Source organism: Chrysochloris asiatica, unplaced genomic scaffold, assembly GCF_000296735.1.
Source record: "Chrysochloris asiatica unplaced genomic scaffold, ChrAsi1.0 scaffold00183, whole genome shotgun sequence".
In the NCBI taxonomy this organism is placed as follows: Eukaryota; Metazoa; Chordata; class Mammalia; order Afrosoricida; family Chrysochloridae; genus Chrysochloris; species Chrysochloris asiatica.
This window is the reverse complement of record NW_006408701.1, coordinates 212,349-232,519: the sequence shown is the minus strand read 5'-3', so window position 1 is coordinate 232,519 and position 20,171 is coordinate 212,349. Positions and strand designations below refer to the sequence as shown.

At 41.4% G+C, this 20,171-nt stretch overlaps 2 protein-coding genes across 4 annotated transcripts in view; one reads left to right on the top strand and one right to left on the bottom strand.

Annotated features, from left to right (window-relative positions):
• The first annotated feature begins 1,312 nt into the window (after positions 1 to 1,312).
• On the top strand, positions 1,313 to 8,542 carry ZBTB33 (zinc finger and BTB domain containing 33). Its single transcript, XM_006872089.1, has 2 exons — positions 1,313 to 1,516; positions 5,953 to 8,542. Exon 2 carries the CDS (start codon positions 5,955 to 5,957, stop codon positions 7,980 to 7,982), a length of 2,028 nt encoding a protein of 675 aa, XP_006872151.1. The 5' UTR covers positions 1,313 to 1,516; positions 5,953 to 5,954; the 3' UTR covers positions 7,983 to 8,542.
• Positions 8,543 to 13,591: 5,049 nt separating this feature from the next.
• The window catches only part of TMEM255A (transmembrane protein 255A), a 90,897-nt gene continuing 84,317 nt past the window's right edge, over positions 13,592 to 20,171 (bottom strand). For 2 of the 3 annotated variants that reach the window (XM_006872087.1, XM_006872088.1), the window contains one exon: positions 13,981 to 14,139. In XM_006872087.1, the coding sequence (XP_006872149.1) occupies positions 13,981 to 14,139 (159 nt within the window). Of the gene's footprint in view, positions 14,140 to 20,171 lie in introns of all 3 variants that reach the window. The other variant, XM_006872086.1, reaches the window with a different exon arrangement.

Genomic DNA, 20,171 nt, shown 5'->3' with positions numbered 1-20,171 from the left:
GTTGTTTTATTATCCTAGAACTTGCATTATTATAATGGTAATGGTGGTGTGCCCTAGAGTTGGTTCTGACTCATAGCAACCTTGCTTAGGGTTTCCAAGACTGTAAAGGTAGCGTAGTGGTTACGAATCGGGCTGCGAACTGCAAGGTCAGCAGTTCGAAACTACCAGCTGTTCCGCGGGAGAAAGATGAGGCTTTCTGCTCCCGTAAAGATTTACAGCCTCGGAATCGCTATGACTTGGAACCAATGCCACGGCACATAACAACAACAAATCTTTACAGGAACAGTAAGCCCTATCTTTCTCCTGAAGAATGGCTGGTAGTTTTGAACTGCTGACATTGAGGCTAGCAGCCCAACTCAAAACCACTATGCTACCAGAGTTCCTTGCATTATTATAATTTGTTGTTGTTGTTAAGTACCAACGAGTCGGTTCTGACCCATAGCGACCCTGTATAGGGTTTCCAAGGAGCGAATGTATTTTATTTGATTATATTTATTTAAATTTTATTTCAAGGTGATTATCATGAAACTCGGAGTCCTGGTGTGGCGCTGTGGGTTAATGCATCAGACTTGCAAAGCCTTTTGAACTGCAAGGTTGGCTGTTTATGCTCACCAGCTGCTCCTCCGAAACCCTATACAGGGTGGCTATGGGTCGAAACCGACTCGACGGCACCTAACAACAATATCATGAAACACGTACCTAGATGGATCAAATAGTTAGCCCTTGTTTTACTAACCTGAAGGTTGGCAGTTTGAATCCACCCAGTTGCACCTAGAAAGAAAGGCCTGGTGATCTGCTTCTATAAAGATTGTTGTTGTTAAGTGCCATCGAGTTGGTTCAACTCAGCAACCCTGTATAGGGTTCCCGAAGAGCGGCTGGTGACCTTGTGGTCCAAACCGATATGGAGCAATTCTATTCTGTAACACAAGGGGTCGAAATGTATTAGAATCGACTCCAAGGCAATGCAAATCATGAAGCAGACATGCTAATAGAGCAGATTCAACCTTGTAACACAAATGAAATCTTTATAGTGTCTAAAAGCGTTTGTGCCCTAGAAGTTTACAGTGATACTAGGTTAAAGGGACTAGCTTGCTCCCATTCCCAACTGCTTGCTACTACTGCAATACCCCATCTTTCCGGTTCCTTTTTCCCACCCTATCGCCCTCCGGGATGAGCAAACTACTCTAATAGCTTCCCAATCTTCCTCCGCCCCTTCCGGAAAGAGCCGAAAGCAGAGTAGGGCTCCGAAGCGAAGCCGCCTAGAGTTCGGGCGTTTCCGAAAAGACCCGAACTGTGCCCAGAGGAGGAGGAAGCCTTTGAGTTCAAAGCTTCGCCCCCGCGCTGAGCCCTCTGTCGGCGGCGTGGGGCAGCTGTGGCAGCGGCGGCGTCGACGTCGACCAAGATTGGAGCGACGTTTAAAGAAGCACCAGGATCGCCAGGGAGTCCCGCTCGTTGTTGTTGGTGGACTCCCACCCTTCCGCGCGGCCTGAGAAGGAGCGGCGGCGCCAGGAAGCAGGTGAGGAGCCGGCCCCAGCCCGGGAGGGGGCGAGGGGGCGAGGGAGCGCGCCTGCCTCCTGGGTCCCTGGGCCGCACCGCCGTTTGCATTCTCCTCTCGTGAACCAGGAAGCGCCAGCCCGAGGCTCCGCTTCTCTGGCCCTTTCTTTGTGTGGGCCCCGGAGTGAAGGAGGGGACGAACCGGGAGGGCCTTTGCGCGGTCCCTGTCGTCCTCAGGGCCTGAAGGACCGTCTGTGCCTCGGTAGGCCCGGGGCTTAGGGAGCCCGCCACTGAGACCCACTAGGCCTGTTCTTGCCCCTCTGCCTGCGTCTTTCTGTCCTCTTTTCGCCTCCTCGCCCCCACTTGGATTTCGAGCTTCTTTGGCGGCCCATCCTCCCATTTCGTACCCTTCTCGGGGCTTAACAATGCCGCTTGCTTCGCTGCGTCCTCCCCCACCCCAACACCCCACCCTTCTGCTTGCCAGCTTCTACTTTTCCTGGCACCCCTTATTCTTCCTGCTGTTTGCACGCCTGTCTGTCTGTGCCAGAAGCCGTCTTTTCACAGAACGGAGGTTAAGAACCTCGGCTGCAGCCAGCTGGGTGCAAAGTGGGGAGAGGGAGGAGGAGGAGGGGACATGGGGTTTAGTTGCTGCAGGGAGCCGTGTGTTGGACTGGGATGGTCTCCCCCCCCCCCCCTCTGGCCGATGGCTTTTCTCACCCCCTTTTCCACCTTCCCCAGCCCCTCCTTCACTTGCCCTGGATCAGGATTGGCCTCACAAGGATGAGGACTGACTTTTCCATGTCAGGGTTTATTAAATCTTGGGGTGCATTCCGACCCACTAGACGGGGAGGAGAGGAAACCTACAGCACAACGAAAGCCACCCCAGTGTCACCTGGACATGCACATTTCACGCGTGGTCCACATTGGAAAAACTTATTAGTCAATGTCAAAAATTGTGGCATCATATGCGGAAAACCTGCACACTTAAAAAGTGACTTCGGTCGAAATCTGCACATTTCAGGAGCCCTAGTCGTTCGTCCAAAGGTCACCCTTCTCAATGAATGTCTTTAGGGTAACCTGGAATTCCACCTTTGAGGAATTCCACTTTCTAGCAGATCAGGTTTTTAATCCTTGGTTTTAGACTTCTTGCTATTTATTGTTCTTAAAATATACGTCTGAGAAATTCAAATCTCTGAGAGACTCTAGCTTCCACGTGTGTGCAGTATTACATAGCCTAAGCACTGTGACAGTGGTACTATTTTGGTAACTATTTTTGAAAGAATGGCAACCGTAAAACTGTTTACTTGTCAAAAGTATCTGTACACTAATTGGTAACATTGTATATACAAGGGGGTTTCAAAAAATAAATGAAAAAATAGAACGGAAACATAATGGAATTTCCCCATGAACTTTAGGAAGCTCCTTATAGAGGTTACCAGTTGGACTTGTAACCGCAAGGTCAGGAGTTAGGATCTACCAGCAGCTCCACGGGAGAAAGATGACATTTTTCTGCTCCTGTAAAGATTTATAGCTTCAGAAGCCCTGAGTCGGAACTAACTCTATGGCACACAACTAGCACCGTTTGTTGTGATGTTGTGAAGTGCCATCAAGTCGATTCCGACCCATAGTGACCCGAGGAGCAGCTAGTGAGCTTGAACTGCCGACCTTGCAGTTCAAACGGCTTTGCAGTCTGGTGATTTAACCCACAGCGCCACACCAGGACTCCTATATAGATATATACATGTACATATATACATATTTTTTTCTTCTTGTGACCCTCTTCAGGGTTTTCTAGGAGTGGCTGGTGAGTTCGAACCACCAACTTTGAGGTTCAAAATGACTTTTCAGTCCAGCGCATTCACGCACAGCACCACACCAGGACTCATTCACTCACTCTCTGTCTCCCTTTATATATGTTGTTGTTGTTGTTGTTAAGTGCCGTCGAGTCGGTTCTGACCCATAGCGACCCTTTATATATATGTATGTATATATGTGTGTGTGGTGGTGGTTGTGCCGTGGAGTTGGTGCAGACTCATAGCAACCCTGTATAGGGTTTCTGAGGAGCGGCTAGTAAGTTTGAACTGCTGACCTTGTGGTTTAGTTTTTATTCTGCAGCACCACACCAGGGCGCACACACCTACATACAAGGTGCCTTCAAAAAGTTTGTGGAAAAATGAAATTGAAATATAATGGAGTTTTCCCATGACATTTTTGGAAGCTTACTTATATGCACATATAAGAGGACTTCAAAAAGTTCATGGACAAATGGAACTAAGCAATAATGGAGTTTTCCCACAAATTTTTAAAGGCTGGTTTGAACCACAAAATTGGCAGTTCAAACTCATCAGCGGCTCCTTGGAAACCTTATACAGAACTGGTGTGAGTTGGAACCGACTTGACAGCACTTAACAACAGCAACATATGTGCATATATACGCTTAAAGACTTGTTATTTCACATTTACGACTATAGTAAGAAATCTACTATCTGGCTAGTTTGTGCATTAAGAAGGTACATCTAGCAGTAAGGAATGCCGATGTGCAAGGTGAGAGTAACTGCTGTGATGGTTAAAGTTATGGGTTAACGTGACTGGGCCATGCTTCTCAGTTCTGTAATCTATATAATGATGTAGTCGTCCCCCATTCTGTGATCTGCTGTAGGCATCCTCCATTTTCACATGCTGATTTTCATATAACAACCTGGTCTTTGGAACCTAACTATGTTGATAAGTGAGGAATGGATGTTAGAACTCTCAGCATCATTATTAGAGTATCTTCTGCAAAGTGCAAAAATTCATGTTTTGGGGATGATACACGGCAGTGCTATAAACTGATTATCTCTTCCCTTTTTCTAGAGTAATGTCTGCTCTGTTCCAGTAAGTTACTGTTTGCGTCTTTACCACCTCATTTGATATGAAAAAAGATTCTCAGGCCGATGTTCATAATTCTTTACCAGCAAATCCAAAGATTTCATATTTTCATGCAAGTAAATTGCAAGGAACAGTAAACTTTCCCTTTCTTTGTCTTTTCACAATAGGGTCTGTGGACTTCACTTGACACTCTGTTTCACATTCCACCTGTGGCAATGATAGGTAGAGAGGTGAGGGTAAGGGGCAAGAGGATGAAGAAACAGGAGAGAATAAGAAAGAAATTTAATAATTTAGCAAGATGGGTATCTTACTTAAGTAAGAACAGAAAAATAATGGGAAGTTAAAAATATTAATTGTCAGTGTTTATAAATGTTGATTCAATTAAGGCTGATTTATTGATTATGTTCTTAAGATGGTGGTGGTTGTATGCGCTTGAGTCACTTATGACTTACGGCGATCCTGTGGGGTTTCCTAGGCTTTATGGGAGCAGACCACCAGTTCCTTTTCTTCCTCAGAGCTTCTGGTGGTTTGAACTACCAGTCTTCCAGTTAGCGGCAGTTGAGTGCTTTACCATTGTGCTACCAGAGATCCTAAGATTAGTCACTAAAATTGAGGAAGAATATATATTTTGGACTCAGGAATCCTGGTGTGGTGCTGTGGGATCAGCACTGGACTGCTAACCACAAGGCTGGTACTTCAAACCCACTCCTTTGGAAACCATATACAGGTTGCTATGAGTCAGAATTGACTCGATGGCACTTACACCATTGCAGATGCCAAGTATTTTCTGACAGTTCATTTGCAGGTGAAGTAACTTCTATGTGTACATGATGATTTTTCTTAAAACATATTTTTAAGAAAGTTAAAGTTAACCTTGAAAACGCTATGCTAAGTGAAATAAGTCCACCGTAAAAAGGACAAAAATGGCAGGAAATGTTACACGAAATATCTGGACTAGGCAACTGTATGAAGATCAGGGTTTATTAGTGGTTACCAGGGGTGGATAGGCAGAAGGGAGGGAGAAAAGAAGGCACAAGGCTTAAGGGGACACTCAGCTTCTGTTAAGGATGATGGATACATTGAGGGATTCTTAAGGGGGATAGGTGAACAACGTGATGGACATAATTAAAAGTCACTGAATTGTACACGTGAAGATTGGTGAAAAGACAAGTATTTTGTTACCTGCATATTTACCACATTTTTAAAATGACCCCTCAAAAGGTAAACTTTTAACGCTCTTGGTAAGAAAATTCTAGTCTTAAAATTGCTCCATGCTGATGGGTGTATCGGAGTTCCAAGGGAAGGTAACTCTGGAGATTTCTATTTGAATCTGCAGAACAATTTAAAGCTTGCTTGGCTCTTCTCAGGAAAGTCATAAGATTTAGCATTGGGTCCCCAAACCAACCAGTATGAACAATTAATAGAAAAGCTAAAAAGTTAAACTAACCTTCCATTAAAGCGTAAATAAACTATTTAATGATGCCATGCCTTAAAATCAGAGTGATAATAAAACAAATCAAACAAAATACCTTTGTTTTCCCTTTCTAATCTTGTCCCTCTCCTGACCCCTTTTCCTCCTTTTTCTTATAGGCATGGAGAGTAGAAAACTGATTTCTGCGACAGACACTCAATACTCTGGAAGTCTGCTTAACTCCTTGAATGAGCAACGTGGCCATGGACTCTTCTGTGATGTTACTGTTATTGTGGAAGACCGAAAATTCCGGGCCCACAGGAATATTCTTTCAGCTTCTAGTACATATTTTCATCAGCTTTTTGCAGTTGCTGGGCAAGTTGTTGAACTGAGCTTTATAAGAGCAGAGATCTTTGCGGAAATTCTCAATTATATATATAGTTCTAAAATTATCCGAGTTAGGTCAGATTTACTTGATGAGTTAATAAAATCTGGGCAGTTATTAGGAGTTAAATTTATAGCGGAGCTTGGTGTCCCATTGTCACAGGTTAAAAGCATTGTAGGTGCACTTCATGATAGCAGTGCAGAAACCTTATCTCCTGGTTCGAATGGCAAGAACCTTGAAATACAAAAAGCAAAAGATGAAGCTCAAGATAATGGGACCACTGTAATGCCTATTATAACAGAGTCTTTTTCCTTATCTGCTGAAGATTACCAAACAAAAAAGATCATTGTTACTGATTCAGATGACGATGATGATGATGATGACGGCGATGATGATGTCATTTTCTGCTCTGAGATTCTGCCTGCAAAGGAAACTTTGTCAAATAACAATGCACAGGTCCAGCCAAACACAAGCTCTGTTGCTATTTCAGATGTTGCACCTTGTGTTAGCAATAACTCTCCCCCTTTAACAAATATCACACCAGCTCAGAAACTACCTTCTTCTGTGAATCAGACAACTCTGAACCAAACGCAAGGAAGTGAAAAAGTGCTGGTATCTTCAGCTCCAGCACATCTGACTCCCAACATTATTTTGCTAAATCAGACACCACTTACTACACCTCCAAATGTCAGTTCTTCACTTCCAAACCATATGTCTCCTTCAATCAATATACGTGTACAAAATCTGCAACCATCAAACAGTGCCGTTTTAACCAGAAACAAGGCCAATGGCGAGGAAGAAGAAGAAATTATAGATGATGATGTTGACACTGTTAGCTCCAGTCCAGATTCAGCAGTCAGTAATACATCTTTGGTCCCACAGGCAGATATCCCCCCAAATACCACGTTTGATGGGTCATTGATACAGAAGATGCCAATTCCTACACTTCTGCAAGAGCCACTTTCCAATTCTTTAAAAGTTTCAGATATAATTACTAGAAACACTAATGATCCAGGTTTAGAATCGAAACATCTAATGGAGGGTCAGAAGATCATTACTTTAGATACAGCAACAGAAATTGAAGGCTTGTCAACTGGTTGCAAGGTTTATGCAAATATTGGTGAAGATACTTATGACATAGTGATCCCTGTCAAAGATGACCCTGATGAAGGGGAGGCCAGACTTGAGAAAGATATACCAAAAACATCTGGCAATGAGATAGCCAACAAGCGAATGAAAGTAAAACACGATGATCACTATGAGTTAATAGTAGATGGAAGGGTCTATTATATCTGTATTGTTTGCAAAAGGTCATACGTCTGTCTGACAAGCTTGCGAAGACATTTTAACATTCATTCTTGGGAGAAGAAGTATCCCTGCCGTTACTGTGAGAAAGTGTTTCCTCTAGCAGAATATCGCACAAAGCATGAAATTCATCACACAGGAGAACGGAGATACCAGTGTTTGGCCTGTGGCAAATCTTTCATCAACTATCAGTTTATGTCTTCACACATAAAGTCAGTTCATAGTCAAGATCCTTCTGGGGACTCCAAGCTTTATCGTTTACATCCCTGCAGGTCATTACAGATCAGACAATATGCATACCTTTCTGATAGGTCAAGCAATCTGCCTGTAATGAAGGATGATGGTATTGGGTATAAGGTTGATGCTGGGAAAGAACCTCCAGTAGGGACCACATCTGCTCAGAACAAGCCAATGACCTGGGATGATATTTTCAATCAGCAGGAAAATGATTCAATTTTCAAACAGAATGTTACAGATGGCAGTACTGAGTTTGAATTTATAATACCAGAATCTTATTGAACTTGTTTGAAATATCAGAAAGTTTTGTTTTGAATTGGGGGCAGGGGTCTCAGACCACTGGTAAAGCAAATTAAGGTGAAAGTAAGTTAATTTGATTTGTCATGTCATCTGAAGGTAGTCTAGTTGAATTATTTGCTGATGACTTTTAGAAGCAAATTTTTCAGAAAATTTGAGTAGAGATTGAGAGATGTCCCTCCGGCCCCCCAAGTGTCTGTTTATATAGTTAGCTTTCAGCTCATTTAAGAGAGGTAAAATGAAAAACAAAAACAAAAAAAGCTTGGAGAGATAGTTTTCTGAATAGAATTTGAAGCAGTCTGAATGTTCTTTGAACTAACTGGAGTTATTAGCGTACCGTAGTACATTTTGTTTCCCTTCCATGTTAGCACTTTACTGCTGAATTCTCAATTTTGTTAACATTGAGATTATAAATGTGTGTTATGTCTTGTATATGGCATAAAAAGTCAGAACTTCAACAAGTTCTAGGAAATTTCAGAATAACTCTCCCCCTTGGTTGTGTATTCTGCTAGTCAAAATGGATAGCAATCTTCCCCCTCCCTACTCCCCCACACCGAGCACACACACACACACACACGAAAATGGTCATACAGACATGTCTCATCTGGAGAACAATTAGTTTTAGCAAATTAGAATGCTATCTTGCTCTTATTGCCATTATTTGGAAAAGTCTTTGGTGGCTGGACCTCTATATACCTTTTGCAATGTCGTCTCAGTGGGGGTAGGAGATACTGATGTTAAAACAGATCTCTGTAGTGCATAGAAGAAGAGATGAAAAGGTCTGTTGCATTTATTTTGAATTCTGTACTATTACATGATACAAAGTGGAATTTAAATAGAGTTCCCTTTTTCTTGTTATGATTAAAATATTCCCATGGACATTTTCAAATTTTGAATCTGAAAGCACCAAATGAATCTTTAAATAATGTATAAATCTTTGTAAAAGACAATTTTCATAAATGAGATTCTTCATACATATTTTGGGTAGGAGACTACTGGCATTTATTTTTTAAATGTTCATATTCAAATGTCCAGTGGAAACTTGATTTGACATAGTTGAATCAGTGATCTAGTAGTTTCCTTTCAGCAAGGCCTTTGAGGTTGTACCCCTTCTAAAATGTTTCATTCCATCTTGAAACTGCTGTGATATAACAATTGGAAATTATATATGGAATGTTATATAGGCTTTTTGACTCACATTTAGCTTGAGAATGATAAATACCATTTTTCTTCCTTTTAAAATGGCACATATTTAAAACACTTAGAAGCTAAAAAAAAAAAATAAATAACAATTGTGTTAGAACTGAAAGTGAGCATATTGGAACAAATATATAGCCTAGCATTTATAACAGAATTGTTGAACTTGTGTAAATGATTTTTTGCAAAGGGAAAAAGTTAATAGATACTGAAGAAGATTGTTGTGCATAGTTATTAGTCATTTGTAACCTTAAGTATTAATTTAATGTAGGTGTTTTCTTTGTCCTAGTCATGTATTTTTAAAAATAGCTTATTTCTTGACTTTGAACTTAAAGCTTTAATCATAGTTTCTTATGCATATATCATTCTTCTGATGGTAAGCTATCTATGAAGATAAATGCTTCTTGAGTTGGTAACTGAGGGTATCGGGCATCAGTATTTGCAGTAATACAAGGAGAAAACAATATATATAATCCTTTATATACCAAGGGGTAGAGTGATGTGCATCTGTTTCCTGTTTTGTGAGTCCAAGCGTTCAGACCATTTTGTAAACTAACCCTTGGAACATTTGAAATTAGCTTATAACTTAAGGCTCTGTGATCTCCGGAATCACAATGTCTGTGTAGATATTGCTAACATTACTTTTTGACCGTAGGTTGTACTCTGCAATGTTTTCAGTGGAGATTTGTTTGAGTTTCATTAATACTATTTTTTCAGTTAAACACAATTCTACAAGTGTGAACGATCTGATGTGGGCAGAGCTTCCAGACCTTTCAGACTTAACTGCTAGAGAAATTAGTTGGTCATAATAAAACTTGGTAGTTTCTCCTCATCTATTATGACAAACTAGAACTTAATTCTATAAGAGAAAACTATCCATTCTGAATAATATGGATATGACTATTGGCTGCTGCTGTGTTCTGTGCAAATTCAGAATACAAAATTTGAATTCTGCCTATATACAGGTATCTTCAGGTTTTTTGTTTTGTTTTTTGTTTTTAATTTGAGGGGGAATGGAAAATTAACCATACATTTTATTTTTGCCAGATGAGTCTTGCATGTCTCTCAGGGTCTTCGATTTTCCTAGGGGAAGTTTCCATATCCAGAATTCTGGAGTTCATGTGGAAGACACCTTTGGGGCTAAAACCCTTCAGTATTTATTGGTTGGAAATCTATAGCAAGACTGTTTAAAATTTATCATAGGATTCTTCTGTTTTATAGCTATTTAGCTTCCAGTTTTTTCCAGGTTGGCTTCAAATTTGTTCCTATGCTAAATTACCTGTGCGTATTCCAGAGAGGACTTGTTTGCAGTAGTAATTTGTTCAATGACAAAATGAAAATGCTCGAACAAAGTCAAACTTTAAAAATACCTTAGCAATCTTGGAAGAGTAACTCTAAAATCTGTTTTAAGTGATCATTAGGATTTGGGTGGTAAAGATACCCCACATATAGTAACTCTGAGGAACTGATACTGCAATTTTTCCATTGTACCAAAAAGCAAACACATGGCTAAATCGATCAAGGTGATTTGTATTTGAAGGCATGCATCATCTAAAGAAGCAAATGTTAATTCAGCAATCCTGACTTCTTCAGCTCTGTCAGTCAGATGAAACCCGGTTTATTTTCCCCAATACTGTAATGTTCATACTTGTATAGTCTTCCCTATCATAACTTTTACGTTCTACTTTTCATAAACCTTTAACTGCTATAGTTCTTAGAGCTTCTTATGGCAAAAATAAAAATGTTTTAATTCTCATTTTTGAGTGTATTTTTTATAAGATTGTTGTGTGCCATCGAGTCAGTTCTGACTCATAGTGACCTTGTATAGGATTCCTAAGAGCAGCTGGTGGGTTTCAATTGCTGACCTTACAGTTAACAGGTCAGTGCTTATCCTACAGCTCCACGTTATCTTTCAGAAAGGATACAGCCTTTTTGAGTCCATTTTTTAGTTGTAGCAGGAGATGGGAGCTGTCTTTCTGATGCTAGTACAGCAACATTCCCCATTAGTTTTCTGTGTTGTCATTCATAACCCATAATAGTTGAAAGTGAGTGAGCTGCTGCCAGTTGCTTTAGAGGTTTGCTAAAATTTACTAGATACCATGAGAACACATGTAAGTGGATAAGGAGGACGATAGTTTTATTAATTTCAAACATCACAAAAGCATTCTGGGTTTCAAATGTGGCAGTGATACAGATTTTAAGCAACATCCAGTTTATACAGATTTCTGGATTAATATTAACATTTCATGCCCAGTTCAATACTTTAAAGCAGAATTAGGAATAAAGCAGTAAATATTACAAAATGCAATCCAGGTATATATTGGAAATATAAATTCCTTCATTACAGCAAATGCTTTTCAAAAAAGTAAAGCAGCAAATACTTTTTTATAAGGTGACATACACTTCATATAGTTCAATGTAATAGAAAAAGAAGCTGCTCAAATTAAGTGTTACAAAATATACTGTTTTAAGTTATTTTGTAAAGTAAGAAAATACATAGAAATGAGTCTTAGAATCTCAATACTTTAGGAAATGTAGTAAATGGATATACTGTGTAATGGTGCCTTTTTACAAATTAAATAGACAAAAGTTGCTAAAGCAAAAGGTAAAATGTAAGCAGCAAAACATTTCATTGAGATTGCAAGTTGATACTTGTATAGTGAGTCAGATGGTTATTTGCCCCTATTTGAAATCCAATAGAATTTGTAGTATGCTCAGAATTGTAGAAAATAATAGTAATCTTGTGTAATGCAAAAGGATTATCATTTTTCAGAGTTGAGCTCTGGATGAGACATAATGCTGGAAGTTTAAACTAAATGTTCTGCAAACATTTGTTGTGAACAGTGAGGGCACTTGTCGTGCCTTGATTCTTGATGGCTGGGTGTCTAGAAGGTAGATGGGAGCACCAGCATTTGTCTGCTACGCCTCCTCTAATCCATCAAGTTGGGAGGTAGCGAAATTGGCTGGAAAATTTTCCAGTAAGAGTTCTGTATTTGCAGAACTGTTTTGAATTATGTATCCTACTGTAGCCCCTGTATTTTCACATTATGCAAGTATAGGATTATCAGTCTTCCTTTAAATTAATCAGTTAATTCCCAGGCTAATTTAAGAATGCAATGAAAGTTCATTCTGAAGTGAAGGCATGGATGCCAAAGTTTAAAATTCATCAGGTCAATGGTTTAAAGCTATGTATAATTAGAAGAACTGTACAAGGAACACAATGTGCCAGGTGGATTGTAAAGTCTACGGTAGTAAGAATTGATCAAGTTGACTACATTTGAGGTTTTGCAGACTTGAAGCAGCATTGTAACACTTTCTTAAACTTGAATTGAACGTTGGCATGATTGGTTTCAACAGAAGAAAGGAACCATTAAGAGCAGTGGCTTTAAAATACAGATGAGTCTTTTGGGCTGGGGTACAGGATACGTGCGGTTTGCTGGGGTTGAAGCACAACATTTGAAGATTAAATAGTCACAAAGATTAGTAACAATTCATATCACGACCCAAGAACCTAATCTAGTATTTTATTTAAAAAATGTTTTAGTGTGAATTATGTGATAGTTTACATGGGAGAACATTAGCTTTACATTCATCCTATGGTATATCATTTCATTGCCATGGTTACAATCCCCTCCAAGCACCATCAACCAACCCTGCAAGCCTGCCCCTCCCCCCCAGTCGTCAGCACACAGCCCCTCTCCCTCTCTGGGTCTAGAGTCCCCAGCCGCTCCATCTCTCCACGTCATCATCTCTGCCTCCATCTCTGGCATCACTGCTTCTCTGGGTAGGGTCCCGCTCTCCGCTCTTCTCCCTTATTGGTCCCCGGGTCCTCTGCTCCTGGACTGCAAAGTCAATCACTCCCTTCCTATTGCTACAAAACGTCTACCTTTACATTTCCAACCCTCGCAGTCAGTCCTGATAACATAATCTAGCATGTTTTGACTGTGACTTTTAACCCTAAGATTTGTATCTCCTGTAGCAAGTATATTTTGTAATAATGCAACCTGTATCAATCTATCAATCTAATTATCAATCTATCAATCTAATTATCAGATTCATTGAAAACATTTCACATGTTGCTTTGTGTACTTCTCAGTACTTCCTGAACAATCAGCGCTGTTGCCCTCTTTTCAAGCTGAGGGAATATTGCACTTTTCCCTTGAGGAGGTACCAATAACAAGCTGGACTAAATGATCACAACAGCCATTTTTACATACTCACAGAGAAGAAAGGAATAAGAAGTATTGGCAGCTTTTTCCAACACCCAGGCACAAGCAAACAAAATCTTTGCCAGAAGTCTCTCTCTGCTGGAACTACTGTATGTCCCCATCAGCTGGGAAAGTTTCATGAGGACTGACTTTAGTGGTAGGGAAAGATAGGGCCTTTAAGTCAGGTGCTTCAACCAAGGGGCTTGGGTGGCAATCTGCCAGGGGCCTGAGGACAACTCCATTTACATGTAGTGAAACAGATGGCAACCCCACTTCTGCCAACTACAGAGGTGGAACCAATGGGTAATGCAGGTCTAAACAAGCTAAGCTTGCTGGGCTGGCTCTGCAGCTTTGCTTATTGTGAACAGCCCTTAGCGGAAAGCCCTGAGCTCTGCCTAGCCACTCTCTGCTCTGATAACAAATAAGCTGTATCCCTATCTTTCCCTAGCCTGGCAGGCCATTGTAAAACTTTAAAACTATGCATAAGAGTCACACTCTAAAATTTGTACCCTATACATTTCCACTAAAGCAGAAATACAAAAGCCGCAATAATCTCAGTAGCCAGCAGACATTTCTCTTTAGGGACTGTAAGGCGGTGGCTTTTCAAAAGGCGGAGAGTAAGGTGGAGAGTAACGGGGTGGCGCACTAGAGGACCACATGTAGCTGGGTGAGGGAGAGGCAGACTGGGGCTCATCAGAAAGTCCAGAGGGAGGGGAGGATGGAAAGACACTGGAATGCTGTGTGATAGAAACAGAACACCATCAGTTTAGGCAATGGGTTTGCAGTTCCCCCAATAATCATTACAACAATATGGACCTTAATTACTTGATAAGCGTCATGAAACAAGTGGTCCCATACTCTCTCAGTCACCCAGGCTGGAGACCTCGTGTAAAGATCCATTGAAATTCTCCCCCTACCCTTGAACCCCACATCCAGTCAGTTGCTAAATCATGTTGCTTTGACTTAAATGGTAGCTCTTGAATTCATCAGTCCCCTTTTCACATAATTCAAACTTTCACTCCCTCTCCCCTGAGCTATGGTGGCAGCACCCCAACTACTCAGTCTTCAGTATAGGTAGTTTGAATCTAACATTGTGTGGTGCTGTGGGCTAATGTGCTGGACTGCAAGGTTGGTTTGAACCACACGGTTGGTGGTTCCAGCTCACCAGCTGCTCCTCAGAAACCCTATACAGGGTCGCTATGAGTTGGAACCGACTCGACGGCACAACACCAACAAAGCATTGATACTGAAAAAGTCTGCAATAATCCATGACAGGGAGATAGTACAGCCGTCAGGAACCCATCTCATAAAACAAACGAACAAGTTCAAAGAGATTAAGTCACTTGCATGGATCTGCAGTCTTCTGACTCTAAATTCAGCGTTTTCAATTTCACCTTTATTGCTGCCCTATCGCTCCCAAGTGCTGGGTAGGTGGGAGATCAAAGAGGAACAAGGCAAAGTGATAGGATTATGAATGGTTAAGAATGAGACACAATTTGCCAGGGTGCAGAGACATTGAGGATTCAATTTTTCTGTATTGTCTAACTTTGGTGGTCTTTGGGAAGAGAGGATATGGATTCAAAGACAACAGTGGGTTGGTGCATGTTAAGACTCACTTGCCCCCTTCTTTTTCCCTGGCCACACACACCCTCCACCCTAATGATTTGGCTGCTAAAGGAGAGTTGGCATGTTTTGTTCATTGTATTCCCCAGAGGTAAGAGTAGTGCTTGGCAACTAGTAGATGCTCAATAAATCTTGGATGACTATATATATATATATATATATAAAATGGCTTGGCATGTTTCTGAATTGAAATCTGTTTGCAAAGATCCTAACCTGTGGGTGTCGTTTCCTTGCTCTAGGGCTAAAATGAAGTCTGATGGCTGGAGGGGACTTAGAGCAAGCATACACTAGCAGACAAAACTGAAGAATTGCAATTCTTTTGTCATGTCTTAGTTCTAGAAGGAATTGGATTAAAAAGAAAAGAAACACCAGAGTTTCTCTAGGTTGCAAGTGCTACTTAGCGAAACCATAGCTTTTACTTTGTTGTGCTGTTGCGAGATGTGGAAAAGTCATAGCCTTTGGTCTTGGTTCCCGAGAGCGGGATCAACACCTGAGGCTAATGAGTGAGGGTTGGCCAGACCAAGAGGGACCACCTGGGGTCCAATGCCAAATAAGCCTCAAGAGGCCTGATGTAATCTATCATCACCACATGGTGAGGCTGATAAGAACCCTAAACATGGAGGCTCGGTTGGAGCTTCCTGGTTTATGACCATGTATGAGAGTACAAGCTGGGCTGCTAACTTCAAGGTCAGTAGTTCAAATCTACCAGGCGCTCCCGTGAAGATTTACAACTTTGGAAACCCTATACAAGTTCGCTGAGTCGGAACCGACTCGGGGCACCAGCATGAGAGAGGGTAGCACAATCCCTCCTTGGTATGTGGAAACTCCATGCTGTTACCTCCTACCACTGCCCACCCTATCTCTCTTCCTATGTATCCTTTTTGTTTGTAATGGATCCGTACTAAGTATGGTACTTAGTGAAGGTCTGTGTGTCACTCCAGTGAATTATCGGACCCAAAGGAGTAGTAGGGGTTGGCTGGTCTGAAGTGGAAGGAATTTCGTGAACTCTGAGCTTGTATCCAGTACCCTATCCCTGGGTAGCTAGGGGATGAGAGAGAGGAAGGCTGCCTGATCAACTGGGTTTGAAATGAATAGGGAAGGGTAACTGAGATTTTCACAGCTGACGTATGGAGTGGGATTTGCTATCCACCATACCTGGTGTGGCGCTACAGGACAATGTGCTGGACTACAAAGTCAGTTTGAGCCACAACGTCTGCAGTTCAAACCCATCAGTCGTTCCTCGGAAACCCTATACAGGGTCACTATGAGTCTGAACCAGCTCAACAGCACTTAACAACATACAAAATCAGACTACAACCTTCAGTATGGATTATACCTCAATGTAAAGAAAACAAAAATCCTCACAACTGGGCCAACAAATAACATCATGATAAATGGAGAAAAAATTGAAGTTGTCACAGACTTCATTTTGCTTCAATACTCATGGAAGCAGTAGTCAAGAAATCAATCAACATTACATTAGGCAGATCTGTTGGCAGAAGATCTCTTTAAAGTGTTCAAGAGCAAAGATGTCAGTTTGAGGACAGACCCAAGCCATGGTGTTTTCAATTGCCTCATATGCATGTGAATTGGTCACACCCAGGAGGTTTATTTTTGGCTTCTTCCCAAGGTAATTCAATGACTTTACTAATGGGAGACTAAAGCTTTGAATCTTCCTCGAATACCACAAGGTATGAAAAGCATGAAAATACCCTGTGGTGGAGGCTAGTCAGCCCTAGTTTCATGGGCTGTCTCTTGGAGTCTAGGGTAGATCATAGGTTGACGGTGCTAAAGAGGAACACCACCCATTCAGGGACACAATGCTCCTCACCCACTTTAGTCAGCTTGCCTGATGGATGCCCACCCAACCCACCCTCCTTAGAACCTATGTGTGTTTCCATCAGTCTCTGTGCAGGAACACTGTGACTCTGAAAAGAGCCTCAGTAGGAGATACAGTGTCCCAAATAAAATTCAGGTTTTCATGTTCCTTTACATCCTACTTCTGTTCTACTCCAGAAAGTAAAGACTGGAGAGATGGAGAGAAGAATAGATGAAAGGAAGAAGAAAAAAAAAAGGGGGTGGGGGGAGGACAAGAGCAAGGCCAAGGAGGAAAAGAAGGGGACAATGTGAAAGGAAAGGGAGAAAGAAAAAGTTTAGTGGCAGCAGTAACAATCTTTCTGTTGTTGTTAAGTGCTGTCACGTCATGACTTTGTATAGCGTTTATGAGGAGTGGCTGGTGAGCTTGAACCACTGAAACTGCGGTTCAAACCAACTTTGAAGTACAATGCATTAGCCCACAGCACCAGACCAGGATTCAGACCCTAGACAACCTATATCATTAAATGCCTCCCCCAGGATTAAAGCAACCCTTTCTTTTATGAAATGGGTCCAATTTACAATGGGTCATTTTTAGTGGTGAAGATGAAACACAGCATACCCTCATGTGGGTTAATGAAAAGCATAAACAGAGGTGCTTGCAGTTTACATTGGTTGGGACTTCTGTTTCAAGCTTAAACTTGGCAGTACACAAAATGGACAGAAAAGGGGCCAATTCTTGGTTAGAGTGATGTAGGGGGACTTGCCCAGTATGCCAGACTGGGAAGTATGTCTGGGATCATTAAGAGTTTTATATAAAGTTACATTGGGTTTAATTTCTCAGCAGAAGTGGGAACTGATGCTTTATGTATTACTGAAGCTGAAGACATAGGGGAGGAATTAGTACAAAGGGCGAAAGATGTTAATGTTGGTGAGACAGACAAGGAGGCAAAGACTGTGTTAGTTTATATCCTTCCTGCTTTGAAGAGAGGGTTATGGAGAGTTCATTAGGAGCTAGGACAACTTGAGTTCCAATTTTAAACAGAATCCTGTTTCTTGAAGTTCAGCACTCCCAGTTTCCTTAGGATCATCTGACCCTACCCAAATCCTTGTTCATGTCTGATCACAAAAATGGTTCCAAAGTTTCTGAACCAGATAGCTACCCAATAGGGGCATAGCATTTGAGAGGTTAAAATAAAATCCCGTGCATCTCTTTTCCTTCTATCAGCCTCGGTACAAAGGAAACAGGAGTCTTCAAACCAAAGTCATAGTCCCATTTGGAAATGACCAAAATGGAGAAGTCATTCAGAAGAAAGTCTAGAAAGGTCAACTTTCTGGGTGGAACTTGAGTCATTATACAATCTGAGAAAAGTATAAGAGATCTATATCTTTTCTTATTTATCTGCTGAATGCTTTTTATTTATCTGGTAACATAAGCAATGTCCTCCTGGCCTTTTGGTTTTCTCTGGGTAAAGACTGGTATTTCCTTTTGTTAAACTATAAGGGAATGATGGTGGTGATGGTTATGTGCTGTGGAGTCGGTTCCAACTCATAGCGACCCTATACAGGGTTTCCGAGGCTGTACATCTTTACGGTAGCAGAAAGCCTCATCTTTCTCCCACGGAACAGCTGGTAGTTTCAAACTGCTGACCTTGCAGTTCGCAGCCCAATTCATAACCACTATGCTACCAGAGCTCCATGGAACCCAGTAAACAATAGTTTAACTCAAATACTAAAATGAAACCATGTAAGTTCTAGAGGGAAATTACTTATTTGAAAATATACTCCTCAGTATCCATATAATGGAGTCCTGGTGTGGTGCTGTGGGTTAATGCCCTGGACTGCAAAGTCGGTTTGAACCATAAGGTCAGTGGTTAAAGCTCACCAGCCGCTCCTCAGAAACCCTGTATAGGGTCACTATGGGTTGGAACTGACTCGATGGCACTTACCAACAACAATAATAACCCATATAATACAACTATAAACTTTCTATACAGAAAATTCTAAAGAAAGCTTGAGCCTAGGGAAAACATCAAGACAGGCATAAAGAAGTATCCAAGCAGCCCCTGCATTGCGAAGGCACGAAGGAAGGGAATCCTTTTTCAGTGGAGAACAATCTCGTAATTTCATGGTTAAGAAAGAATAATGGTACGCCCTTCCTGTGGTCATGATTGTTGTGTACCATCAAGGTCAAGTCCATTCTGGCTCATAGCATCCTGGTGTGGCACTGTAGGATAAGCAATGGACCTCAAGGTCTGTTTGAATCACAAGGTCAGTGGTTCAAACTCACCAGCGTCTCCTTGGAAACCCTATACAGGGTCACTGTGAGTTGGAACCAACTCGACGACACTTAACAACAACAGAAAGTTTCAAGGAGAAGCTGATGGGTTTGAACTGCTGACCTTGTGGTTACCAGTACAGTGCTTATTCTACAGCGTCACATCAGGTAGTCTATAATTTATACCAATAGTAAGTATGAGATTTTTAAAATATCCTAAAACTAATTGGGAAAAAGATCTGTGCTACACTTAGATTTATAGCTTCTACAAAGAATCCTTTAAACCAATCTTTGGAAATGTATAAGAAATAACACTTATGGACTCTGGAATTAGATCTGGATATGAATCTTTGCTTCTCCACTTACCACTTCTGATCTTGAGGAAGGCACTTGCTCTCCATGACTAAGTCATCTCATTTTTAAGATAGCAAAGACAATAGTACTTCCCTCAGAGGACTAAATGAGATAATATGTGTAAAGTGCTTAACACAGTGTTTATTGTTCTTGTCAGATGCCATCGAGTCGGTACCGACTCATAGCGACCCTATGCACAGCAGATCGAAACACTGCCCGATCCTGGGCCAATGTCACTACTGTTGCCACGCTTCAGTCTATCGATGCTGCCACTTGGACAATCCATCTCATTGGGGTCTTCCTCTTTTTCTCTGACCCTCCACCTTACCAAACACGATATCCTTCTCCATAGACTGGAGCTTCCTGACAATATGTCTGAAGTATGAGAGATGAAGGTTGGCCACCTTGGCCTCCAAGGAGCACTCTGCCTGTACTTCTTCCAACACAGATCTGTTGGTTCTTTTGGCAGGCCATGGCACTTTCAATATTCTCCTCCAATACCATAACTCAAAAGCATCAATTCTCCTACAGTCTTCCCTTATTCACTGTCCAGCTTTCACATGCATATGAGGTTATTGAAAATACCATGGCTTGGGTCAGGCGCACCTCAGTCCTCAAGCTCTTCAACACTTTATAAAGGTCTTGTGCAGCAGATTTGCCTAATGCAATACGTCGTTTGATTTCTTGACTGCTGCTTCC

What these genes read in the sequence shown, in the direction of transcription:
- ZBTB33 (XM_006872089.1), top strand. Translation starts at nt 5,955, where the DNA reads ATGGAGAGTAGAAAACTGATTTCTGCGACAGACACTCAATACTCTGGA.